The sequence below is a fragment of the Microcaecilia unicolor genome, chromosome 2, assembly GCF_901765095.1.
Source record: "Microcaecilia unicolor chromosome 2, aMicUni1.1, whole genome shotgun sequence".
NCBI lineage: Eukaryota > Metazoa > Chordata > Amphibia > Gymnophiona > Siphonopidae > Microcaecilia > Microcaecilia unicolor.
In genome coordinates, this window is record NC_044032.1 from 510,264,901 (window position 1) to 510,292,345 (window position 27,445).

The following is a 27,445-nucleotide window of genomic DNA, read 5'->3' on the forward strand; positions in this document are numbered from 1 at the left end:
CAATTTTATGGCTTTTGTGAGTTTCTGAAATCTTTAAGTTCATTGTTTTGTTTTTTTATTTATTTTGAATAATCATTGATGCTGTAGGGCTAAGCAACAACCTGGCCTATCAAGGCAAGGCAAGGCAATTCCCTGATTTTCCACTGTGGTCTGTCTTTGTAGCAGTAGTATACTGCAGTGAACATTTATATACTGATTTATATCTTGTAGATGGCTGCATATTAACAGTTGGTGCTTCAGTAAACATATACATGTATCCTACCTGTATTGGAATGCTAATTGTCCATCCCTACTTCCTTTTCTGTTTTTGCATATTAACAGCTGTCAGAACTTGGTTCACTTAGAAATTCCAAATATTCCAGTCATGTCGAAGTTGGTGTAAATGATCTCATATTGGCTTTGTTTGGGTTCTTGTTTTATGCAGCAGGTTGGAAATTAAAGATTTTGTGTTTCTTAATTAGCAATTTCTGGATCTACTGGCTGGGGATGAAGAGGAGCATGCTGTTCTATTGTGCAATTATTTTCTATCTATGGGCAAAAGCACCTGGCTTATAATTGGAAACGCTATTCCTGAGGTAAGATATCTCAGTTGTTTGTGCAAATGTGGCATGCACGCAAAGAACTACTCAAGTACCAAACAATTAGACTGAGAATACATTTTTTCCCCAGTGTGTAGGCTTTCCCAAGAAATAACTTTGCACCTAAGTTCCTTCCCGTCACTATGAAAAGAGAGCTGAATAGAGCTCCCTCCAAGGTGAATCTGGGCGAGTGAGAATGGATTAGAGGTAACTAGATATAGAGGCTCGTTTTCAAAGCACATAGACTTGCAAAAGTTACATCGATTACTGTGTAACTTTGGAAGTCTATGTGCTTTGAAAATGAGCACCGTAGCCTCCCAAAATGATTTGATTTCCATACACTTCCAGAGGCCATGAAGGAGCAAATTGTCCATTTGGTACGTTTCAGCCACGTAGAAGTGGCTGCACAACCAGCATGGTATTCTTGCATTTGAGAAAAATAAGCTATATGTAGTGTTTGGAAATGACTTTGCTGCATCTCTGCGCTGTGGACCAGCTGGGGTGTGGACCAGCAGGGGTATTGTCCTAAAGGCAGCCAAGATAGAAGTAGCATGAATCTGGTGCCCGAGGTCTCATTCCCATCGATCTACCATTTCCCCGGAGATCCAGTTCCAGGGATCGCTTCATAAGCACCTTATAGAATCATGAGATGGATATCTGGCCCACAGCATCACCCTCCAGGTGAAGTCCCAATTGTAAGATCCCGCAGTGAAGTCCCAATTGTAAGATCAAATTGTGTCTGGTAAGGAAGACAAAATTGTAAGATCAAATTGTGTCTGGTAAGGAAGACAGATAATGTAACAATTGAAAATAAGCAAAAACATCCGCCGGATGAAATGCACACCTTTGCTGTAAATCCAGAAGGGTGAAAAATGACTTTTCTTTCACTAGATATTCTAAAAGAATAATGCCCCAAGCCTCCTGTCATTTAAATGCTGAGATTTCCATGCCCGGCGAAAACTCTGCATTACCTCGGAAGGAGAACAAGATATAAGAACATAAGAGTAACCATACTGGGTCAGACCAGTGGTCCATCTAGCCCAGCATCCTGTTTCCAACAGTGGCCAAGCCAAATCACAAGTACCTAATGATCGCCTGATTCCACAGAGCAAGCAACTCCTTCCATAAAGCTCAACGCAGCCTGAACAAAATGTGTTTGTACGCACCTGACTTGACAGATAGACTAGACGTGCATGGGCAAGATAGTTAAGATGCAGAGGTAAAAAGAGCGCACTCCAAGGCAACATCGGTGAATTTAAAAGACCCGTGTACCTATTGCTGTGGGAAAGAGGATCCCCACCCTCTATATAAGGAATTGAACTTGCTAAGGCTTACTGGTAAAGGCGGTTAGCTGAGCGGAGTTTTAAAAAGGTTTGGACGGCTTCCTAAAGGAAAAGTTCATAGACAGTTATTAAATGGACTTGGGGTAAATCCACTATATGGATATGGGGGAAGCCATTGCTTGCCCTGGGATTGGTAGCGTGGAATGGTGCTACTAATTGTGCTTCTGCAGGTACGTGTGACCTGGATTGGCCACTGCTGAAAATAGGATACCGGGCTGGATGGACCATTGATCTGACCCAGTATGGCTGTTCTTATGTTATGCATCCCATCCAGCCCTGGTGTTTTCCCCAAAGGGCTTTGCTGAATAACCCACTCTATCTCCTCCCTCTAAATCAGAGCATTCAGCATCGTCCTGTGAGAAGCACATACCCAAGGCAAGTCCAAACTACATCGATAAGTCTCGTTGGCCGGTGAACAACAGAGTTGTGCAAAAAAAGTCTTTCAAAATCAGGTTAATTCCCCTCCCCCACTTGTGTGGGGATGAGCTGGGTTAATTCCCCTCCCCTGTTTCGGCGGTGGTGAGCTGGGCAGAGTGTCCCTTTGTGGGTGTAATTCTCTAAGTGCTGAGTCCTGCGGATGGAGCTTTGATATCGACATACTGAGGAGTTTCCGGCAGCACATGACCACATATAGGGAGGCAAAAGGATTGCTCTCTATCTCCACCTGCTGGTAGATGGACACAACCCACCAGTCTATGGATTGATCAGCTATGATTAATGGAAAGAAAATTATCAGGTATGATACATAATTTTACCTTGTGGCACCCCACAGGTCAGTGTCCATGGTGGTGATGAGTTGCTTTCAAATATTATGTAAGTCGTGCTAGCATGATATCATAATCCATAGTGTCAAAAGCTGCTGAGAAGTCTAGCAGTACTAACATTGAGGCAAATCCCTTGTCTCGGTTTCTTTGAGGATCATCTAGTAGGGATACGAGGACTGTTTCTGTTCCATAACTGGGTCTGAGTCCAGATTGACATGGATCTAGCCAGTTTCTCTTTTCTAGCCAACATTGTTGAATACAGACTGTTTGTTCTATGAGTTTTCCTAGAAACGGGATGTTGGATACTGGCCTTTAACTTTCAAGTTTGTCCTGGTCAAGGTTGTTTTTCTTCAGCAGAGGGTGAACCACTGCCCTTTTTAATGCTGTTGGTAGTTGTCCATTAGAAAGAGAGGTGTTCACAATTTTTGTGATGCCTTCTATAAGGCCCATACTTGCTTGCTGCACTATATGGGCAGGGAGCGAGGGAACAGGTAGTTGGACGAAGGTCTCTTAGGATTTTGTCACGGGTCTCCTCTGTCATTGTGTTAAAAGTGTCCCATCTGTCTCTGTCAGGAGAGGGCAATTTTGTACACCCTTGGTTGGCTGGTTGGGGACTGGGTGGGATTGCCTGTAAATCCTGACGGAGACTTTTAATTTTGTTGACAAAGTATGCGGCAAAATCATTGCAGTTCAGTTTAGACTGGGCAGGCTGGTTCTGTTGTGGGGGGTTGCAGTAGGTTGTTTACTATACTGAACAACTGCTTAGTTGAATTGGCAGCTTGTGCAATGCATTGAGAGAAATGCTGTTTTTTTTGGTTGCTGTTAAGACTTGGCAGTACTTTAAATTGCAGGAAGCACATGGCAGTCTGTCTTCATCCAGGCAAGATTTGCGCCATCTCCTTTCCAGTTTTGTCCTTCGCGTTTAAGGATCTGAAGTTCTGGAGAAAACCAAAGAGAGTGTTTGTGGATGGGGCATAAGACCTTTTTTAGTGGTGCTGTTTTCTGTAAGGTCTTGGCTAAGTGTCAACTTGTTCTGACACTGTTGTTTTCTTTTCATCCACATGTGGATAGTCCAAGGCCTCTAGGAAATTCGCAGCAGTCAGCTTTTTTTTTTTGTTTCTGATCTTCCAAACTCTGGGAGGTGCCATTTGTTTCAGGTAGGGAGAACTTAATTAGAAAATGGTCTGACCATGATAGGGGTGTTATTTCAATACTGTTATCTCAGAATTCTGGGATATTCACCCCTTTGTAGAATACCAGGTCTAGTATGTGACCCTTTTCAGGGGTTGGAGAATTGATCACCTGTGTAAATCCTAGTGCTGTTACCGTGTCCAAAAAGGCAGCTGTGGGGTTTCGATGTATAGATTGAAGTCTCCCATGATCACCAGCTTAGGGTAATTCAGGGTCACTTGAGTAATCAGATCTAGGAGTTCTTGCACAGATAATGTGTTGCTACGAGGTGCTCTGTATACCATGAGCAGCTAGATTGGTTTCTCCTCTTCAAGTTGGATTAAGAGAAATTCTGATTCATGTAGCTGGGGGATGGATATTCTGCGCAGTTTGATTGTATCTCGAATCAAGACTGCTACATCTCCACCCCGTCTTCCTGGTCTTGGTTGATGTTGAAACCTGTTGGGCATAGTTCAGCCAGTGGTAAACCCCCACTTTCATCTAGCCAGCTTTCATTTATTCCTAGGATGTCAAGTTGCTGTTCATTTATGGCATCATGGATCACCGAGGATTTCTTTATAGCTGATCTGGCATTCACCAGTCCTATAGTTTCCAAGGGTGGTCTGGGTGTGCTGGGGGTAGCTTTGATGTGGCAATGAGATGATCTTTTAAGCACTGTTATGTAGGTGTTTGACCCCTTGCACTTTTGCCTTCTGTTTGGTTGGTGGGGATTATGGTTTCCTCTCCCACACACCACTGGGATACTCACATGCTCTTTGGAACCAATGCACATTTTTTGTGTCAGAGACTAGTTAGGGAAAATTTCACTGAGTGGCTCTACAGTCCACTCTGTGGAATTCACCCTGTAGATCAGCAATCTTACTAGTTGGCAATTTTAGGGTTAAAGCTTAAATGATCTGAAGAGCAGACCTTTTTAAAGTTGTAAGTTCAGACCAGGCCTGTGAGATCAAAGGCTGCCAGCAATAAAGAGACAAATGGCTGTATTTAGCACTTCTATGTGAAATTCTTTGCAGAGGCAATTGTTAGTTTCCTTTTAGTTTTAAGGACTCTAACAGATTCCGAATTTTAGAAATAGATTATACAGTTAAAATTAAAAATTTAACTCACGGATTGCATGTATGAATTTTAGAGTTTCTAGTTCTGATATCCTTGGATGGTCCAATTGATGCAGGTTGCTGTAGGATTTTTCTTTGTTGTCCAGGTTAAATGTAAATAAGGATCCACCTTCGATTACAGGGCATGAGGAGAGTTATTTGTAAAAATTTCCTTTCTCCATCCAAAATAATGGAAGAAGATTCAAAGTAAAATTGAGGACTGGTGCCTCAACACAGACATATCTCCCCCCACCCCCTGTCTGTCATTAAAAAAAAAAAAATAACATACAAAGTCAATATGCAGAAAATATTTGTATTTAAATGCATAGTAAAAAAAGAAAAATCACTGAAATAACATGGCACCAAAAGAATCAGACAAACTAGTGCCCTCACAAACAAACGGGATCTCGTGCTTAGGCCTTCAAGGCATACCTCTATGCTCTAATAGCTATGCAGCAATGCGCCTCAGACCACAAAGTTTCAGGCATCATCCATGTCTGAACAAGTCCATCCAAAGTATTGTCCTGGGGCAAAATATACATATGTAGCCCTGTTGTTGCATATATCTCCAATCATGAGTCAGTTCAGCTGCTTCAGAAAACTAAAAGCTGATAAATTAGGCCAGCCACCCACAGAGTCAGAGGTCTCAGCTGACCCGTGTATAAGGAGTAGACACGGCTGTTACTCCAAGAGCCCATATCAATCGCAGTGTCAAATCCCGTGATCAGTAAGTATCCATTAAGGTAATATACAATCCACATTTTGCGCAGTACTGTGCGTGTTGCTGAAGGTAGTGCATGCCTGTCCGCCATCCTGGATTCACCAAGTTTCCCTTTCTCCCTCTCCTTCTTTGCGGGTTTGGATGCCATCCGCTTGCTGATCAGCCACTATCAGATCGCGGGGCACCGGTCTTTGCTTCCGCGGATGTTGAGTGAAAAAAATCGGGGAGTAAACCGTTAGCAAAAGAAGATATGAAGGGAGCTATCAGGAGCAGCAAAACCCTGCTGCCTTACTGCTCCATGGCTCAATTGGAAGTCATGCATAGATTTAAAATCAAATCAAAAAAATCACTCAAAATTTTAAAATTACTAAGACACTATTGCATACAATATCATTCGAAATATTTAGAGGACCATCATATAAAAATGGAGTGAAAAACAGCATTATTTATGCCGAAAAACAGACCAGTTTTAATTATCAATTCATAAAATGAAAATATGTCTGTGAAAAATACATCTCTCAGCTGCAAAATTAATTCTTCTTATGTCAGACATCTTTAAAAATAGTCCACTTTACTCAATAGCAAAGGGACAACAAAATATACTTCAGTTATATGGTCAGTGACAAACAAAACCCCTGACGTGAATCCATGTTTTAAGTAAATTACTCTGCATCAGAGAGATGAATCTTGAGACGACCACCCACATTCAGGTCCTCATGAAGAGGAAGATTTAAAATAGCATTCTACACTCATTTTTCTTCTCCAACTTAAAAGTGCCTTAGGACAGTGGTTCCCAAACCTGGTCCTGGAGGCACCCCAGCCAGTCAGGATATCCACAATGAATGTACATGAGAGAGATTTTAATGCACTACTTCCTTGGTATGCAAATCTCTCATGAATATTTATTGTGGATATCCTGGAAACTTGACTAGCTGGGATGCCTCCAGGACCAGGTTTGGGAACCACTGCCCTAGGGAATGCCTCCTCTAAGGGGTGTCCTTTTACTAAGCTGCGCTAAAAAGTGGCCAGAGCTATTGTCAGCGTGTGGGTTTTCCACACGCTGCGGCCACTTATAGCACTATGCATTAATTTCCCCATTAGCGCATGGCTATTACTGTGGGAGCCCTTACCGCCACCTATTTAGGAGGTGGTAAGGGCTCCCGCACTACTCTTGCATTAGCTGCTGAACTATTCTTCGGGGAAAAAGTTATCCAGACGCTAAATGTTGGGATCCTTTAGACTAAAGGGGGAAGTTATCAATCTGGGCTACCGTTAGGACCAGTGTCAGGCAGACCTCTGTGGTCTGTATCCCAAGAATAGAACAAGTATGCATTTTTTTGTGTCATATCACATGCTATGAGTTATCTTAAGGTTTATATTTATTGCATTTGTATCCTACATTTTCCCACCTCTTTGTAGTGAGTAATATGTTATGAGTTTGCAACATTGTTCAATTGCTGGTTTAATCAAGTATTGGCAATGAATGTGACTATGCTGCAACCAAGAATATAAAACCACTCTTCCATGATTGTGTGCTGACTGTGGCCATTGAAATTTCTGAGACTAGAATCACTTGCCATTGTTGCCTCACTCCTGTGCTGCCTCTATCAACTGTCTTTCTAAATCACAGGAGGTACTGTAGATGAATATTTGTATTATATGCAATAATCAATTCACGATACAAATTAACATGGCTCACAGGTTTGTAAGGAACCCTATAGTACTCACCATTCTGTTGCTTTTTGCTAGTACTAAAATTCAAGTAGAGAGTGAATATAATATTTAAGAATCCGGTTTTACCCAGGGATGTAGCCAGCTTTCAATTTTTGGGGGGGGACCCAAGGGTGGACTGAGGAGGCCACACATTTCCTCTCTGCTTCTCTCTCCCCCTCTGTTGACAGGGCTGCCCAATGTAATACATTTATAATAACGTTTGTTCTTATGGTCATGTTTACTTTCATACGTATGCACTCTGTTGACCCCTGAAGCAGATGGTTGTGTCCACTGAAACACGGACCCATGTTCATCTGGTGCTACTCAATAAAGGATTTTTGCATATTGTCTCCCAGGCTTGAAGTCAGTTTGTCACCCTCTCCTCTTGTGTTGACTCCTTTGACGTTCCATGGAGGGGTGCTCCTGTTTTCTGCCTTTTGGCACTGGGGCTGCCCAATCCCCCCCACCAGCCAATGAGATCTGCTGCCCGAACTGTCCCAGTGCTGTCTCAGTAGTGAAGAAGTCGGTAGCCTCCTTTCCAGCCACCAACATTGGCACTCCTCATGCATGTTCAGTTTGCACCTGAACTGACCATGAGCGAGGAGTGCCGGCATTGGCTGACTTCTTCAATGCTGAGGCAGCTCTGGGGCAGTTTAGGCAGCAGATCTCATTGGCTGGCGGGGATTGGACAGCCCCATCAGCAAAGGTATGCTTATTAACAAGGTGAGGGGGGAGCAGAGAGGAAATATTGCCCCCCCCCCCCCAAGTCCACCCTTGGGCTTACATTTTACCCACAAGTTCACCAGTTTTCAAAGTGAAAGTACACACAATCTTATTCTTAACTTGCCATAAACCCAGAGTATAGATGGTCACTTTTCTTATGCTTTTTGTGCAGGTATAGTTTTGCTGAAATAGTAGTATATGCAAAGATTCAAACATACAAGCTATATGTGTCTAATTTGTTCTCTGACCTAAGCCCCCTCCTCCCTAGGAATGCTGTCTTTCAACATGCCAAATTCTGCATGATCAATCTTCATCTTCAGGTTCCAATAATTAGTTCAATTGTATAGCAAACCATTGTTCATGTATCACTTTCATCATGGATCTACATAATTCTAGTAGCTATCTTGACTGGCAGAAAACTGACTTCTTCCACTAACCTTTAACCTTAATTTGCCAATTTCTAGTCTGAAAGGTCACTCTTATTTCCAATATAAGATATGTTTTTTAACTAACCATTTTGCTCCATGATTTGTGTTCCAGGGACCAACGTCATACGTCCTCACATGGGAACAGAATCAGTACATTGTCTGGAATCCTAGTAATGGCTGTTTTTATGGGCAGTATGATACTTTCTGTCCATTGCAGAGTGTGAGTTGTTTGATTGGTATGGACAACGTAAGTATGTTTCATATCCATGTGCAGAATGTCTGTTGTATATGAGCCTGTTTTATTTAATTAACTATAGTATATAGGTACTATTAAAAAATAAATTAGAAAACATTTTGGAGTAGAATGTTTAAGGAGTTCAATTTCGAAAGAGAAAAACATCCACAAGCGGCAGATGGATGCTTTACTTACAAAAATGTCCAAATAGCTATTTTTTAAATCCATCTTGAAGACGTTTTCTATGCAATTCGTCTGCAGTGCATCCAAATCACAAGGGGGCGAGTCGGGGGCGTATTGGGGGTGGGATTTGGGTATTCCCAGAACTTAGATATTTTTCTGCCATAATGGAACAAAGCAAAAACGTCCAGGGCTAAAAGTTGGAAGTTTTGGTCTGGACCTGTTTCAGTCACGACTAAGTTATAAAAAGGTGCCCTAAATGACCAGATGACCACTGGAGAGATTAAGGCATGACACCCTTACTCCTCCAGTGATCACTGAGCCCTCCCATCCCCCAAAGATGTGAAAGAAACGGTACACACCAGCCTCTATGACAGCTTCAGATGTTATGGTCAGTCCTATTAGAGCAACAAGCAGGTCCCTGGAGTAGCCTAGTGGTTGGTGCAGTACATTGTAGAGAAGGGGACCCAGGTCCATATATATCTCACTCTGTTACACTTGTGGTAGAAAGTGTAAGCCCTCCAAAACCCACCAAAAACCTACTGTGCCCACATATAGGTGACACCTGCAGGCATATTGTAGTGAGGTACAGTAGGCTTTTGGTGGGTTTTGGAGGGCTCCCCATACAGTATGAGGGGATAACAGTGAGATGTGTAATTGAGACCTTTTATGTGACATCCACTGCAACACCCCCTAGGGCACCCCATTGCTCTGCTTCGGATGTCTGTGTCACCAATCTAAAAGACTGCTGGCCCCCTATATGTCCCAATGGCTTGTTATTGTGCATTTTTCCACTTGGACTGCAGCAAAAGAGTATACGTATTAAAACATACAAAATGTAATGTAGACTTGGTAATGCCAATAACTTAACTACATCTCTGAGAGGTGCATTTGAGTTTTTGCAATACCATCCACCCTAATATATGTACTTTTACCCTCTATGATAGTACATGCTTAATTTGCATCTCATTAATTTCAATCATTGATATAGATTGTTATGGTTTATTGATTGTTATACCATCTGTATCTAAGCGGTTTACAAATTTACATACATAAAATTTATAAAAAATATACACAATGACAAGTTTAAAATTACAAAATAAAAAAAATCCAATAACAATATATAATAACTGACAAGGATTGTCAATCCTAGCTGAGAAGCTAGTTTTCTGAGAGAGAAGATGGGACAGCAGAGTTATGGCCTAGAGAGGAAAACTGCCGCAAAATCTTAGACACCTTTATATAGTTAGGAGAGGAAATGGTCAGTTTATTATAGTAAGAGCATTTTGCTTCTTTGATTGCAAAATGATAAAAGACATAAATGTCTTTAATGTGAAGGTAGGAGGACTGCTCAACACTTCTCACTTGGCATTTTAAGGACATATAAATTAGGATGAAACCAAGGAGAATTCCTAAGGCAATGGGAAGAGTGGATTGAAACATAGGAATCTGTTGCAGAGTGAAGGATATTGTCTCACTGAAGTGCTTGTTCTTGTGATGGAAGAGAAGAAATCCACAGGAAACGATAAGAAAAGGAGAGGAATAGAGTCAGGGTCAGTGGCATAAAAAGATCTACATTAATTGTAAGTTAGGGATAGAGAAAGGCAATGAAAAACAAAGTTTGAAGGAGAGTAGATAATGATCTGACCAAGAGACAACCTGATAGAGTGAATGAATAAAAAATTGTGCAGTTTCCATTGTAAGAACTAAGTCTAGGATGTGACCTGCACATTGCGTTGCAAAAGGAATATGTTGGATGAAAGAGAGATCGGACTTCAGGTGCAGAAAGTGACATTCTTGAGGATGAACAAGATTACCAGATAAAGTGAAATCCCCAACAGCGCCTCAGGATAGGTAGAGAAATCCAGGTGAAGTTCAAGCAGCTGAAATGAGTGATGAGCAAGAATGGTGACCCCTCCCCCATGACTAGAGGACCGTGAGAGGGAGAAGGCCTTATAACCTGGTGAAAGTGTCTGAGCAAGCATGGCCTCCTCACTGCTGCAAAGCCAGATCTCAGTCAGACAGCAAATGGCAGTCTGGGAAGAGCTGAGAAGATCGTAGATAAATTTGAGGGAGGAGTAACTTTGAGAATAAATTTCAGGAGATAAATTCGAAAGTAGACCAGTTAAAAGAAGAAATAGCTGGAAAAGTGATATTCAAAATAAAGTAGATTCTTTTCAAAAATTTAGAATAAATGTGGTGAAAGATAATATTGAGCTTCGGAGAAGGATGGAACAAATAGAAAATTTTAATAGAATGTTAAACTTACGTCTATTGAACTTTCCCAAACTCTCAGGTGTTACTTCGTTAGATTTATTTAAAAGATATTTGAGTGAGGTATTGAAAATGCCTCTGGAAGCTATGCCACCAGTAAATAAAATATACTATATTCCTACTTCTAAAGGAGAGAATGGGAAAACTCAAGAAGCTAATCTAGATCTTGATAACATCTCAGCTATACTTGAACAAACTTTGGACGAAAGAACAGAAAGGACTACATTGATAGTGTCTTTAATATTTGAACAGGACTTGAATAACATAATGAAACAGCATTTTAAGAATTTAAAAACCTGTTTTGGGGGGATCAAGGTGCAAATTTTTCCCGATGTTAAGAAATCGACCCAACAAAGGAGGAAAGCCTTCTTAGCATGGAAAGCAAGAACTATTGAGATAGGAGGGATGTTTTTCCTTGCCTATCCGTGTAAATGCATTGTTAGATTGGGTCAGGTTAAATATACATTTTTTTTCACCTGATAGCCTAAAATCTTTTCTTGATTCTAAACAACTGTAAAGTAGTGGGAAAATTACACCACCTGTTATATGTGTTAAATCATTGTTATAATTTCTCCTAACTCTATTCGTCTCCTCTAATCAATGAGGTCTAAGGAAGCAAACATTTATTTTTTAAAGAATTGAGATTAGCTTCTGAACTACTATTATTTAATGTAATTTTCTTTCTATATTTCTTTATTGAATTCTATTATGGCTGTATTACAATAACAAGGGTACTCTTGTTAAAAAAAAAGTTTAAAATTAATAAACAAATTGAAACATAAATTTGAGGGAGGAACAGTTTATCAGGAAAAAGGAAATCTGATGGGAGAGAGATGCAAGGCCCTGCTAATAGGACATGAATAGGAGGAGATGGGGTATGACAAACTGGATTGGAGAATGTGGGGTCAGGGAAACTGATGGGGGAGCAGTGTCTCCAAATGGTAGGAATAGGAGCTGAACTCATAGTGAAGGGGTAACGAAACTAAAAAAGACAGCAAAACAGAACACTAACCTGGAGTGAGGAACATTAAGGATGTTAAAGATATCAAAGGTAATATCAGGGGCCTTCATCAGTCTAAATGGAGTTACCCCAAGGAGCATGACGTTCGGCACACCACCACAGTGTGAACGCCACACTAAGAGGAGTTAAGTAGGAAAATGATGATGTTACCTCTGCACCTGGTCAGGGCATGAATGGTGGACAGAGTTACATGGCTGCTGTGCAGCACAGAGATTAACTGTGGGCAGAAAGTACAAAATCAGCAACAGGTAACAGCAGTTCAGTAACAGATTAGTTCTCTAGTATAGTAGTAGTAGTAATTCAGAAATGAACCCTGCACTGAGAGGAGTTAGCTAGAAAAATGAAGTCACCTGCGCACTGGGTCAGGTTGGGAATGATGGACAGAGTTGCACGGCAGTGGTGTAGTACAGAGACCAACTGCGTACCAGGTCAGGGCGGGAATGATGAGTGAACTTACACAGCAGCAGTATGCAGCACAGAGACCAACTGTGGATAGAAAGCAGAAAATCGGCAACAGGTATAACAGCAGTTCAGTAACAGATTAGTTTTCTAGCTTTGCAGCTTCAGGGATACAGAGATAAGGAAGCTTGTGAAGATTGAGGGAAAGCTGGAGGGTACAGAATACAACCAGATCCCAGAAGAGAACTGTTCCACTATGCCATAGACCTGGCAGCAACAGAGACAATTCACCTTTCAACAGGTCCTACACACAAAGAAAGAGCAACAGTTGAACTACAGGCCAATAATGCTGGCATGATCCCACGCACAAAGGAAATCAGCAATGGAGTGGGCTCAGCAAGAAGAAATATCCTTGAGTGGCCCAGTCAAAGTACAGACCTGAATTCAATAGAAAATTTGTGGCCTGACTCAAAGCCTGCAGTCCACAGACAATCCCCGGCCATCCTGAAACAGCTTGAGTTATTCTGCTAAGAGAAATGGGCAAAAATTGCACCATCCTGCTGTGTACAAAGTTTGTACAAACATCTCTTGACTATTATTGCTACAGAAAGGGCTTCTACCAAGTACTGAGCTGACTTAGCAATCAAGACTTTTTAGTTTCCTCCTCTTAATTATTTTTTAATATTTCTGTAACTGGCAAGGTCTAAAGATAGGGAGTCCCAGCTATTGCACAATGATGATAGCTAATGGTCAGATCCAAGGGCACACAGTGAGTTCTAGACAGAACAATTTGTAATTCCAGCCAACGACTGAGCTAGAATCACAGTGAAGGGTCTAATGAGTGAACAAAAATCCTGGAATATTGTGAATGAAAGCTCAGGAGGAAACAGCCAGGCCAAAATACTAATACTTAAAAATGTATATATATCTTTCCTAATTAAGGGGCCCTTTTACTAAAGCTTAGCGTGCACTAATGGCCATTAACACATGCTAAATGCTGCGTGTCCTAGTTTATTCCTGTGGGCCACCTGGCACTTAGCACATGCTAATATTCATAAGGGCGCACTAAGCTTTAGTAAAAGAGCCTCTAAGCATACAAAAATTAGTCAAGTCCAATGAGGAAGTGAAGAGTTTTTATGAAAGGTGAGCCTCAAATACTGCTTTCATTAACACACAAATTCCAAGACATATTGGAAAAATAGGAGCCTATGTTGAAAATATTGGATGCAGTAAGATAGCATCTATTCTAGCTGGTACCATAGAGCTATATATGTAGATTGACCAGCATAGGAAATGTATGTGTAGAAGTTGGGGGAAAATATACATCCAGGCTATCACTTGTACGAAGTAATAACGATCTGTAACTTTCACTGTGACTCCCATACATATCCAGAGTCCTACATTCACTCAGGTGCACAAACACAATTTCCTTATGTCCCACACAACACATCTTGGAACATTGTACTCCATGTAAAAAAAATGCCTTCAGAAATACTATTTGTTATGTCACCTGAGGCTTTCCTGCCTAGTTTTAAATGTCATATGAGCTGTTACGTATTCTTTTTTGCATGGTGCATTAAAGAACAAACACACATCTCTGAGTTGTATTTATCTGCTGAAATGTTACTGAGGCGTTGTCCTTAAAAATGACATTTTCTCCTTTAGATTTGGTTTAACATTCAGAAGTATGACTCTCCAATGAGTGTAAATTTTGATTTGAGGAAACCCAAATTGTGGAAGCCTTTTTTTTCCAGAAGCTTTCCGTTTCCTGGTCTTGCCAGTGTACAGGTATAGTATAATTATATTGATGGAGAGGAGAATTTTTATTTCCAGTAGCTAGGTAATTTGCTAGGAAATCCTCATACTCAATATCAACATATGTTGATTTTTCTGTGAAATTGATTAATAAACCATAACCGCCCCCCCCCCCCCCCCGAGATTTCATCTCTAGTAGGTGAATAAAATAATGTGATTGCACTAGATGAATTGCCCCCAAATGTATTTTTACAAATACCAACAGTCATAGAAAGCATATTTAGCCACTGTTTAGATTGTAAGCTCTTTGAGCAGGGACTGTCTTTCTTCTATGTTTGTGCAGCGCTGCGTACGCCTTATAGCGCTATAGAAATGCTAAATAGTAGTAGTAGTAGTAATATACATATAAATAATATATAAATTCAAATAAATATAAAGGACTGACAAATGAAAATACAAAATCCATGAAAGATACATTAAAACAATGCATAATAAGTATTGTCAATATAGTGTACCAGTGGCGTAGCTACATGGGGCCACGGGGGCCTGGGCCCACGTAGATTTGGGCCTGGGCCCACGTAGATTTGGCCCTGGATCTCCCCTGCCGACAACCCTCTCGACCCCCCCTCCCCGCCGCCAGCCCTCCCTCACCGTGGGCTACGTTTGCTGGCGGGGGACCCCTATCTTCGCCCGCCGAGGTCCTCTTCTTCCCACGAAGGCTTTGTTCTGTTTCTGACATCAGACTCACAGAAACAGAACGAAGCCATCTTGCACTAAGTGTACAGGAACAAAGCTAAGAGACCATGATTGGATCATCTATAGACAAACCAACTTAATAAAAATAATTATGCCATATGATAAAGTGCTAAATAAACAGAACCACCCATAATGCCCGTCACATAATATGGACCTTAACGAATGTGTGTTTGGGTGACCAACATTAGGTACATCAAAGTAAAGGAGAAAATTATGCATATTGTCCACTTGGAAAAGTATACAAAAGAAGTACCTGAGAGTGAATGAAAGGAGCACCCTAATACAATAAATAAGGACAAGTGAAAAGGAGGAAAGGCGCACCATAGACACCTAATGACCAAAAGACTAAAGATAAAAGAAGCATAGCCACTTCAAAAAAAAGAAACAAAAAGGGAACACAAAGCAATCAGCTCTACAAAAAGAAAAAACATTATGTGAACGTGCTGTTCTGAAAGGCTAAAAAAAGAAAACGGTTACTGCTAAGGGGATAAAAAGTCATCGAAAACAGGTTTGGCAAAAAGGACTACTTGAGAAGAAGCTCCGAGTTTGAGGGCTGAATACATGAATAAATATAAAAATCGTCAAATAAATAGGCTCGACGAAGTACTTGAACCTAAAAAGGAGGAAGATATCAAAGAAACATCCAGTACATCCTGGCTAGATATGAAGTCCAGGGCCAGACACAGCCCAGGGCATCAGTTTTGAAAGTAGCTGCCCAAAGGTACTGCAGGTTGCCTTTCCATAAGCTTAAACTGGGAAAGAGAGTCTTTTTTTCTGGAACAGCTTTAATACAAGCGCCATCTGCTGGCCAATTCGGAGAAATACACGTTGTGTATTAGAAGCCCACTGTTTCGTCACACTTCCCCTCTTTGAGAGATGCCGGACTGTGGCCTTTTAAGTCCGCTGGTCGGGTCTCAACAGTACAGTGTCAAGGCGGTTCTGGCTCTTCCTTCCTACAGAGTCCATCAGCATTTCCATGTTCGCTGCCTCTCCGGTGCTGTATGGTGAAGTTGTACATTTGTAGGGACAGGCTCTATCGGAGTATCTTCCCATTCTTTCCGGAGACTCTTTTAAGCTAGCGATCTGTGGTGACAGTAAAGTCTCGCCCATACAGGTATGGTTGCAGTTTCTTAAGAACCCACACTAAGGCCAAACATTCTTTCTCAATAGTGGCATATGCTACCTCTCTGTCAAGGAGCTTGTGACTCAGATACACAATGGGGTGCGCCTCCCCTTTGCTATTCACCTGACTGAGTACAGCCCCAATGCTATAGGTTGAGGCATCAGTCTGTACCACAAATCTTTGTTGGTAATCAGGTGCAACTAGTATGGGAGCTGTAGCTAATGCAGTCTTTAATGCTTGGAAGGCCGTGTCACACTCTGACGACCATGTAACAATTTGGGGCAGTCTTTTTTTTTTGTCAAGTCAGTTAGTGGCTTGACTATAGTGCTATAGTGAGGCACAAACTTTCTGTAATACCCTGCTGTTCCAAGGAAGGCCAATACTTGCTTTTTCGTTTGGGGAGTGGTACAGTTCTGTATAGCTTCCACCATAGCTGGTTCAGGCTTTAGCTGTCCACCTCCCACTCTGTGCCCTAAATATTGTTTGTTACATTTGTACCCCACGCTTTCCCACTCATGGCAGGCTCAATGCGGCTCACATGGGGCAGTGGAGGGTTAAGTGACTTGCCCAGAGTCACAAGGAGCTGCCTGTGCCTGAAGTGGGAATCGAACTCAGTTCCTTAGTTCCCCAGGACCAAAGTCCACCACCCTAACCATTAGGCCACTCCACTCCACTTTTGCCATCCTCATCTGACATTCGCTGGGCTTGATGGTCAGGCGGGCCTCCCTGATCCGGTCTAACACCCCACTCAAATGGATCAGGTCGTTATCCCAATTCTGACTGTACATAGCAATGTCATCAAGATAAGCCCTTGCATGCGCCTGGAGCCCATCTAAAAGACGATTCACCAAGCACTGAAATGTACCAGGGACGTTTTTTTTCATTCCAAAAGACATCACAGTAAATTCATACAGACCAAATGGGGTAATAAATGCTGATCGCTCCTGTGCAGCAGCTGTTAGGGAAATCTGCCAGTATCCTCGGCTAAGGTCCATTGTAGTCAGATACTGGGCCCCAGCTAAGTGGTCTAGCAACTCATCCATCCGGAGCATCGAATAGATGTCAGATACATTACATTTATTAACTCTTCTGTAATCCACACACAAGCAGGTAGTGAAATCTTTCTTAAGAACAAGAACTACAGGAGAAGCTCAGGGGCTATGAAAATTCTTTATAACACCTAAGGCTAGCATCTTCACCTCAGATATTCGTTAGGCACTCTGCTTCAGTGGTGTATGGTCACCCCTTATCTACATTGTGATTAGCCAAATGAATAGAAGGTATTCTCCGAGGACAGCAGGCTGATTGTTCTCACTGATGGGTGACGTCCACGGCAGCCCCTCCAATCGGAACACTTTTCTAGCAAAGTCCTTTGCTAGTCCTCGCGCGCCGATGCGCACCGCGCATGCGCGGCCGTCTTCCCGCCCGAACCGGCTCGTGCCGGCCAGTCTCATACAGTGGGGGAAATAAGTATTTGATCCCTTGCTGATTTTGTAAGTTTGCCCACTGACAAAGACATGAGCAGCCCATAATTGAAGGGTAGGTTATTGGTAACAGTGAGAGATAGCACATCACAAATTAAATCCGGAAAATCACATTGTGGAAAGTATATGAATTTATTTGCATTCTGCAGAGGGAAATAAGTATTTAATCCCTCTGGCAAACAAGACCTAATACTTGGTGGCAAAACCCTTGTTGGCAAGCACAGCGGTCAGACGTCTTCTGTAGTTGATGATGAGGTTTGCACACATGTCAGGAGGAATTTTGGTCCACTCCTCTTTGCAGATCATCTCTAAATCATTAAGAGTTCTGGGCTGTCGCTTGGCAACTCGCAGCTTCAGCTCCCTCCATAAGTTTTCAATGGGATTAAGGTCTGGTGACTGGCTAGGCCACTCCATGACCCTAATGTGCTTCTTCCTGAGCCACTCCTTTGTTGCCTTGGCTGTATGTTTTGGGTCATTGTCGTGCTGGAAGACCCAGCCACGACCCATTTTTAAGGCCCTGGCGGAGGGAAGGAGGTTGTCACTCAGAATTGTACGGTACATGGCCCCATCCATTCTCCCATTGATGCGGTGAAGTAGTCCTGTGCCCTTAGCAGAGAAACACCCCCAAAACATAACATTTCCACCTCCATGCTTGACAGTGGGGACGGTGTTCTTTGGGTCATAGGCAGCATTTCTCTTCCTCCAAACACGGCGAGTTGAGTTCATGCCAAAGAGCTCAATTTTTGTCTCATCTGACCACAGCACCTTCTCCCAATCACTCTCGGCATCATCCAGGTGTTCACTGGCAAACTTCAGACGGGCCGTCACATGTGCCTTCCGGAGCAGGGGGACCTTGCGGGCACTGCAGGATTGCAATCCGTTATGTCGTAATGTGTTACCAATGGTTTTCGTGGTGACAGTGGTCCCAGCTGCCTTGAGATCATTGACAAGTTCCCCCCTTGTAGTTGTAGGCTGATTTCTAACCTTCCTCATGATCAAGGATACCCCACGAGGTGAGATTTTGCGTGGAGCCCCAGATCTTTGTCGATTGACAGTCATTTTGTACTTCTTCCATTTTCTTACTATGGCACCAACAGTTGTCTCCTTCTCGCCCAGCGTCTTACTGATGGTTTTGTAGCCCATTCCAGCCTTGTGCAGGTGTATGATCTTGTCCCTGACATCCTTAGACAGCTCCTTGCTCTTGGCCATTTTGTAGAGGTTAGAGTCTGACTGATTCACTGAGTCTGTGGACAGGTGTCTTTCATACAGGTGACCATTGCCGACAGCTGTCTGTCATGCAGGTAACAAGTTGATTTGGAGCATCTACCTGGTCTGTAGGGGCCAGATCTCTTACTGGTTGGTGGGGGATCAAATACTTATTTCCCTCTGCAGAATGCAAATAAATTCATATACTTTCCACAATGTGATTTTCCGGATTTAATTGTGATTGTTCTCACTGATGGGTGACGTCCACGGCAGCCCCTCCAATCGGAAACTTCACTAGCAAAGTCCTTTGCTAGCCCTCGCGCGCCCGCGCGCACCGCGCATGCGCGGCCGTCTTCCCGCCCGAAACCGGCTCGAGCCGGCCAGTCCAGTATGTAGCAAGACAATACACTTCAAGGGAAGACACAACTCCAAAGGGGAGGCGGGCGGGTTTGTGAGAACAATCAGCCTGCTGTCCTCGGAGAATACCTTCTACAGGTATGTAGCATTCGCTTTCTCCGAGGAACAAGCAGGCTGCTTGTTCTCACTGATGGGGTATCCCTAGCCCCCAGGCTCACTCAAAACAACACATTGGTCAATTGGGCCTCGCAACGGCGAGGACATAACTGAGATTGACCTAAAAAATTTACCAACTAACTGAGAGTGTAGCCTGGAACAGAACAAACAGGGCCTCGGGGGGTGGAGTTGGATTCTAAAGCCCGAACAGATTCTGAAGAACTGACTGCCCGAACCGACTGTCGCGTCGGGTATCCTGCTGCAGGCAGTAATGAGATGTGAATGTGTGGACAGATGACCACGTCGCAGCTTTGCAAATCTCTTCAATAGTGGCTGACTTCAAGTGGGCTACCGACGCTGCCATGGCTCTAACATTATGAACCGTGACATGACCCTCAAGAGCCAGCCCAGCCTGGGCGTAAGTGAAGGAAATGCAATCTGCTAGCCAATTGGATATGGTGCGTTTTCCCACAGCCACTCCCCCTCCTGTTGGGATCAAAAGAAACAAACAATTGGGCGGACTGTCTGTTGGGCTGTGTCCACTCCAGATAGAAGGCCAATGCTCTCTTGCAGTCCAATGTGTGCAGCTGACGTTCAGCAGGGCAGGAATGAGGACGGGGAAAGAATGTTGGCAAGACAATTGACTGGTTCAGATGGAACTCCGACACAACCTTTGGCAAGAACTTAGGGTGAGTGCGGAGGACTACTCCGTTATGATGAAATTTGGTGTAAGGGGCCTGGGCTACCAGGGCCTGAAGCTCACTGACTCTACGAGCTGAAGTAACTGCCACCAAGAAAATGACCTTCCAGGTCAAGTACTTCAGATGGCAGGAATTCAGTGGCTCAAAAGGAGGTTTCATCAGCTGGGTGAGAACGACATTGAGATCCCATGACACTGTAGGAGGCTTGACAGGGGGCTTTGACAAAAGCAAACCTCTCATGAAGCGAACAACTAAAGGCTGTCCTGAGATCGGCTTACCTTCCACACGGTAATGGTATGCACTGATTGCACTAAGGTGAACCCTTACAGAGTTGGTCTTGAGACCAGACTCAGACAAGTGCAGAAGGTATTCAAGCAGGGTCTGTGTAGGACAAGAGCGAGGATCTAGGGCCTTGCTGTCACACCAGATGGCAAACCTCCTCCACAGAAAGAAGTAACTCCTCTTAGTGGAATCTTTCCTGGAAGCAAGCAAGATGCGGGAGACACCCTCTGATAGACCCAAAGAGGCAAAGTCTACGCTCTCAATCTCCAGGCCGTGAGAGCCAGGGACCGGAGGTTGGGATGCAGAAGCGCCCCTTCGTCCTGTGTGATGAGGGTCGGAAAACACTCCAATCTCCACGGTTCTTCGGAGGACAACTCCAGAAGAAGAGGGAACCAGATCTGACGCGGCCAAAAAGGAGCAATCAGGATCATGGTGCCTCGGTCTTGCTTGAGTTTCAACAAAGTCTTCCCCACCAGAGGTATGGGAGGATAAGCATACAGCAGACCCTCCCCCCAGTCCAGGAGGAAGGCATCCGATGCCAGTCTGCCGTGGGCCTGAAGCCTGGAACAGAACTGAGGGACTTTGTGGTTGGCTGGAGATGCGAAGAGATCTACCAAGGGGGTGCCCCACACCTGGAAGATCTGTCGCACTACACGGGAATTGAGCGACCACTCGTGAGGTTGCATAATCCTGCTCAACCTGTCGGCCAGACTGTTGTTTACGCCTGCCAGATATGTGGCTTGGAGCACCATGCCGTGACGGCGAGCCCAGAGCCACATGCTGACGGCTTCCTGACACAGGGGGCGAGATCCGGTGCCCCCCTGCTTGTTGATGTAATACATGGCAACCTGGTTGTCTGAATTTGGATAATTTGGTGGGACAGCCGATCTCTGAAAGCCTTCAGAGCGTTCCAGACCGCTCATAACTCCAGGAGATTGATCTGCAGATCGCGTTCCTGGAGGGACCAGCTTCCTTGGGTGTGAAGCCCATCGACATGAGCTCCCCACCCCAGGAGAGACGCATCCGTGGTCAGCACTTTTTGTGGCTGAGGAATTTGGAAAGGACGTCCCCGAGTCAAATTGGACCAAATCGTCCACCAGTACAGGGATTTGAGAAAACTCGTGGACAGGTGGATCACGTCTTCTAGATCCCCAGCAGCCTGAAACCACTGGGAAGCTAGGGTCCATTGAGCAGATCTCATGTGAAGGCGGGCCATGGGAGTCACATGAACTGTGGAGGCCATGTGGCCCAGCAATCTCAACATCTGCCGAGCTGTGATCTGCTGGGACGCTCGCACCCGCGAGACGAGGGACAACAAGTTGTTGGCTCTCGTCTCTGGAAGATAGGCGCGAGCCGTCCGAGAATCCAGCAGAGCTCCTATGAATTCGAGTTTCTGCACTGGGAGAAGATGGGACTTTGGATAATTTATCACAAACCCCAGTAGCTCCAGGAGGCGAATAGTCATCTGCATGGACTGCAGGGCTCCTGCCTCGGATGTGTTCTTCACCAGCCAATCGTCGAGATATGGGAACACGTGTACCCCCAGTCTGCGAAGTGCCGCTGCTACTACAGCCAAGCACTTCGTGAACACTCTGGGCGCAGAGGCGAGCCCAAAGGGTAGCACACAGTACTGGAAGTGACGTGTGCCCAGCTGAAATCGCAGATACTGTCTGTGAGCTGGCAGTATCGGGATGTGCGTGTAGGCGTCCTTCAAGTCCAGAGAGCATAGCCAATCGTTTTCCTGAATCATGGGAAGAAGGGTGCCCAGGGAAAGCATCCTGAACTTTTCTTTGACCAGATATTTGTTCAGGGCCCTTAGGTCTAGGATGGGACGCATCCCCCCTGTTTTCTTTTCCACAAGGAAGTACCTAGAATAGAATCCCAGCCCTTCTTGCCCGGATGGCACAGGCTCGACCGCATTGGCGCTGAGAAGGGCGGAGAGTTCCTCTGCAAGTACCTGCTTGTGTTGGAAGCTGTAAGATTGAGCTCCCGGTGGACAATTTGGAGGTTTTGAGGCCAAATTGAGGGTGTATCCTTGCCAGACTATTTGGAGAACCCACTGGTCGGAGGTTATGAGAGGCCACCTTAGGTGAAAAGCTTTCAACCTCCCTCCGACTGGCAGGTCGCCCGGCACTGACACTTGGATGTCGGCTATGCTCTGCTGGACCCAGTCAAAAGCTCGTCCCTTGCTTTTGCTGGGGAGCCGAGGGGCCTTGCTGAGGCACACGCTGCTGACGAGAGCGCGCGCTGGGGCTTAGCCTGGGCCGCAGGCTGTCGAGAAGGAGGATTGTACCTACGCTTGCCAGAAGAGTAGGGAACAGTCTTCCTTCCCCCGAAAAATCTTCTACCTGTAGAGGTAGAGGCTGAAGGCTGCCGGCGGGAGAACTTGTCGAAAGCGGTGTCCCGCTGGTGGAGCTGCTCTACCACCTGCTCGACTTTTTCTCCAAAAATATTATCCGCACGGCAAGGCGAGTCCGCAATCCGCTGCTGGATTCTATTCTCCAGGTCGGAGGCATGCAGCCATGAGAGTCTGCGCATCACCACACCTTGAGCAGTGGCCCTGGACGCAACATCAAAGGTGTCATACACCCCTCTGGCCAGGACTTTTCTGCACGCCTTCAGCTGCCTGACCACCTCATGAAATGGCTTGGCTTGCTCAGGGGGGAGCTTGTCCACCAAGCCCGCCAACTGCCGCACATTGTTCCGCATGTGTATGCTCGTGTAGAGCTGGTAAGACTGAATTTTGGCCACGAGCATAGAAGAATGGTAGGCCTTCCTCCCAAAGGAGTCCAAGGTTCTAGAGTCCTTGCCCAGGGGCGCCGAAGCATGCTCCCTAGAACTCTTGGCCTTCTTTAGGGCCAAATCCACAACTCCAGAGTCGTGAGGCAACTGAGTGCGCATCAGCTCTGGGTCCCCATGGATCCGGTACTGGGACTCGATCTTCTTGGGAATGTGGGGATTAGTTAGAGGCTTGGTCCAGTTCGCCAGCAATGTCTTTTTGAGGACATGATGCATGGGTACTGTGGACGCTTCCTTAGGTGGAGAAGGATAGTCCAGGAGCTCAAACATTTCAGCCCTGGGCTCGTCCTCCACAACCACCGGGAAGGGGATGGCCGTAGACATCTCCCAGACAAAGGAAGCGAAAGACAGGCTCTCAGGAGGAGAAAGCTGCCTTTCAGGAGAGGGAGTGGGATCAGAAGGAAGACCCTCAGACTCCTCGTCAGAGAAATATCTGATGTCCTCTTCCTCTTCCCACAAGGCCTCACCATCGGTGTCAGACACAAGTTCACGGACCTGTGTCTGCAGCCGTGCCCGGCTCGACTCCGTGGAACCACGGCCACGGTGGGAGCGTCGAGAGGTAGACTCCCTCGCCCGCACCGGCGAAGCTCCCTCCGCCGACGTAGTCGGGGAGCCTTCCTGGGAGGCTACCGCACTCGGTACCGCAAGCGGCACCGATGTCGGAGACCTCACCCCGGGCAATGGGCCAGCCGGCGCCTCGCTCGACGGTACCGGTGGCGCAAGCACCCCCGGTACCGGAGGGGTAGGGCGCAACAGCTCTCCCAGGATCTCTGGGAGAACGGCCCAGAGGCTCTCGTTCAGAGCGGCTGTGGAAAAAGACATGAAGCCGATGCAGGAGTCGATGTCAGAACCTGTTCCGGGCGTGGAGGCTGTTCCGGGCTGTCCAAAGGGGAGCGCACCGACACCTCTTGAACAGAGGGCGAGCGGTCCTCTCGGTGCCGATGCCTACTGGGTGCCGACTCCCTCGGCGACCCAGAGCTCTCGGTGCCGACACGGGAAGGGGACCGGTGACGATGCTTCTTCGCATTTTTGGGACGAAGCATGTCACCGGAGCTTCACGGCACTGACGAGGAGGACGTAGAATCCAGCCGTCTCTTCCTCGTGGCCGAGGCCAAAGGAGGTCGGTCTCGGGGGGGGCTGTACCGCAGGAGCCCTCAGGGTAGGGGGAGACCCACCCGAAGGCTCACCGCCACCAGCAGGGGAATGGACAGCCCTCACCTGCACTCCAGACGAAGCACCACCGTCCAACGACATCAGCAGACGAGGAGGTCTCGATACCACCGACGCCGACGCAGCCCTCCGATGTCGCCCCGATGCAGAGGGCCAATGCCTCGATGCACTCGATGCAATCGGGGGCGAGGATGAAGGTCCGGGCGCCGACGACGTCGAAGCAGTCGATACTCCCGGTGCCGATGCCGACGAAGAGCCTGAGAACAAAACGTTCCACTGGGCTAATCTCGCTACCCGAGTCCGCTTTTGCAAAAGAGAACACAGACTACAGGCCTGCGGGCGGTGCCCAGCCCCCAGACACTGAAGACACGACGCGTGCCTGTCAGTGAGCGAGATTACCCGGGCGCACTGGGTGCACTTCTTGAAGCCGCTGGGAGACTTCGATGTCATGGGTGGAAAAATCGCGCCGGCGAGATCAAAACTCGAAATGGCGAAAATGGCACCACAAAAATAGGGGGAAGAAAACTTCGAACCGAGGCCTAAATAGGGCCTACCCCGACGACGAAAGAAAACTTACCGGGGCAAAACTAGAAGTACAGGAAGGGAGCAGACCGAAAAGGTCTCCTTCCGACACTCTTTTTTTTTTTTTTTTTTTTTTAAAGTGAAGTCGAAAAAACGACGCGCGAGGTCAACTTTCGGGGCGCGAACGGTGAAACACGACCGTACCAAGCGCGGACAAAAGAAGACTGGCCGGCACGAGCCGGTTCGGGCGGGAAGACGGCCGCGCATGCGCGGTGCGCATCGGCGCGCGAGGACTAGCAAAGGACTTTGCTAGAAAAGTGTTCCGATTGGAGGGGCTGCCGTGGACGTCACCCATCAGTGAGAACAAGCAGCCTGCTTGTCCTCGGAGAATTCCTGGTTTAGTAGGAAACACATCAGCGTACTTTTGTAACATAGCTTCTGTTTCTGAGTGGGGGTTAATTGTTGTCCCACTACAATTTGTTGTTTAGATCCCTCTGCTAGGAGGTCAGGTATGGGTTCACTATCCTGACACTTCTAGTAGGCTGCACGCAGCTAACACTATAGCTGTGTGATCTGCATAGGCCTTTAACATATTTATGTGAAAGGTACGCTGCTTTCTGTCTTGAGAGTCCATAAATATAACAGTTTGTATCATTCAGGCACCGTATGAGACTAAAACAAGTACTTGCAGGTCCTCATGAAACTCTCTTATTTCGGGCTTTATGGTCATAGGAGGTCTTTTGCTTAGTTTGAGCTACCTGTAAGTTATCTCTGAACAGCCCACATGGTCTTCTAATTTCTGGTGCATATTAACTACATATTCAATTACAGGGGTGTCAGAGGTGTTAACTTTCCATTCCCAATGTTCTATTATTAGGTCGAGGGACCCTCCAGCCATAAAGCAGGTCAAATGGGGAGAACTTGGTACATTTCTGGGGTATTTCTCTGTATGCAGATAGTAGATAGGGCAAGTACTTTTCCAAGTCTTGGTCTCCTGAGTCCACAAAAGTCTTTAACGTATGTTTTAATGTCCCATTAAATCTCCCACCAACCCATTAGTTTCATGGTGATATGGGTAGTATGTACAGATTTCACTCCACAGTGTGCCCACAGATTTTGGATCAGCTCAGACATAAACTGTGTCCCGTGGTCTGAAAGTATTTCTCATGGATATCCTACCCGGGAAAATATTTCTAGCAGGGCAGGCAATTTTCTCTGATTCTATGGAGGATAAGGCTACTGCTTCAGGATATCTGGTAGCAAAGTCCACCACTGTCAATATATATCTTTTCCCAGTCTGGCTAGGGACAGCTAGAGACCCCACTGTATCCACAGCTATTCTCTCAAAGGGCTCACTGATAATGGGTAAAGGTTTCAGGGCTTCTTGGGAGTGATCTTGGGTCTTACCCATTCTTTGGCATGCTTCACAGGTTCGACAGTAGTCAGCTATGGCTTGAGATACTCCCAGTCAATAGAATTTCTGTATCAATCTAGTGCGTGTGCATGTCACCCCCTGATATCCTGCTAGTGGAATATCATGTGTAATCTGTAGGTGTTGTTTTCTGTATGCTCTGGGCACTATAAGCTGTTTGCCTGCTGTCCAGGGGCTGTTAGGATCAACGGGATCAGCCTCTCTGTACAGCAAGCCCCCTTTCCATAGGATACTGTCTTTATATATCTCATTGGTTGGCTGACCAGCCCTCTGCCTCAGGGCTTCCAAGTCAGGGTCAGAGTGTTGTGCTCCCTGAAAAGCATGTCTCTGACCTATATCAGTATCCATATCTGGAAGGGTCTCTGCTGGTGATCTGAAAAATCAGGGTCAACAGTCTGCTCAATAGGTATCTCAAATACAAAAACGGAAAATATTGCTAAATATCATAATAAAATTTTTCTGCACATTCTATATTAAATGTTTAAACCAATCATATATAAATCAAATTATCTTATTTTTGCTCTATACCTGCACATCAAATCATCACAAGAATCTGTAAAAGAAATCCCCCATTCATACATCCATCCATGCATTATCCATATAAATACTAAAAAAACTCTCCTCCAAAAGCAGAAAGAATCCGTGATAGGAATTGACAGAGATTTTTCCTTCATAATAAGTCAGCAGTCCGTTCGGCAAATCCCATCCGGTTCTGCCCCGCTCGTAGTCTCTTTATTTTTTCATGGAAATCTGCCCATGGATAATCAATTCAAACAGAGTCAATTCTCCAAATCCTTCAGATGATTGTCCAGCCCAGATAATTGTCCAACCCGACACAAAGATTGTGTTTCGCTCAATTGGCGTCCGACACAGAAGTTGTGTTTCGCTCGGTTGGCGTCATCAGCTGTTAGTCTGTGCATATAAAATCAACTAAATTACCAACTAACAATAAACCATATCTATCATACATCACATATATAACATAGTAACATAGTAGATGACGGCAGAAAAAGACCTGCACGGTCCATCCAGTCTGCC

General features: G+C 45.3%; 1 protein-coding gene across 5 annotated transcripts in view; it reads left to right on the plus strand.

Moving 5' to 3' along the window:
* The window catches only part of CC2D2A (coiled-coil and C2 domain containing 2A), a 237,142-nt gene that overhangs the window by 203,604 nt on the left and 6,093 nt on the right, over nucleotides 1-27,445 (plus strand). For all 5 annotated transcript variants that reach the window (XR_003940710.1, XM_030191203.1, XM_030191206.1 and 2 more), the window contains 3 exons: nucleotides 462-575; nucleotides 8,668-8,802; nucleotides 14,330-14,452. Coding sequence is in view for 4 of the 5 variants with exons in the window: in XM_030191203.1 (XP_030047063.1) it covers nucleotides 462-575; nucleotides 8,668-8,802; nucleotides 14,330-14,452 (372 nt within the window). In the remaining variant the exon portion in view is untranslated. The remainder of the gene's footprint in view (nucleotides 1-461; nucleotides 576-8,667; nucleotides 8,803-14,329; nucleotides 14,453-27,445) is intronic.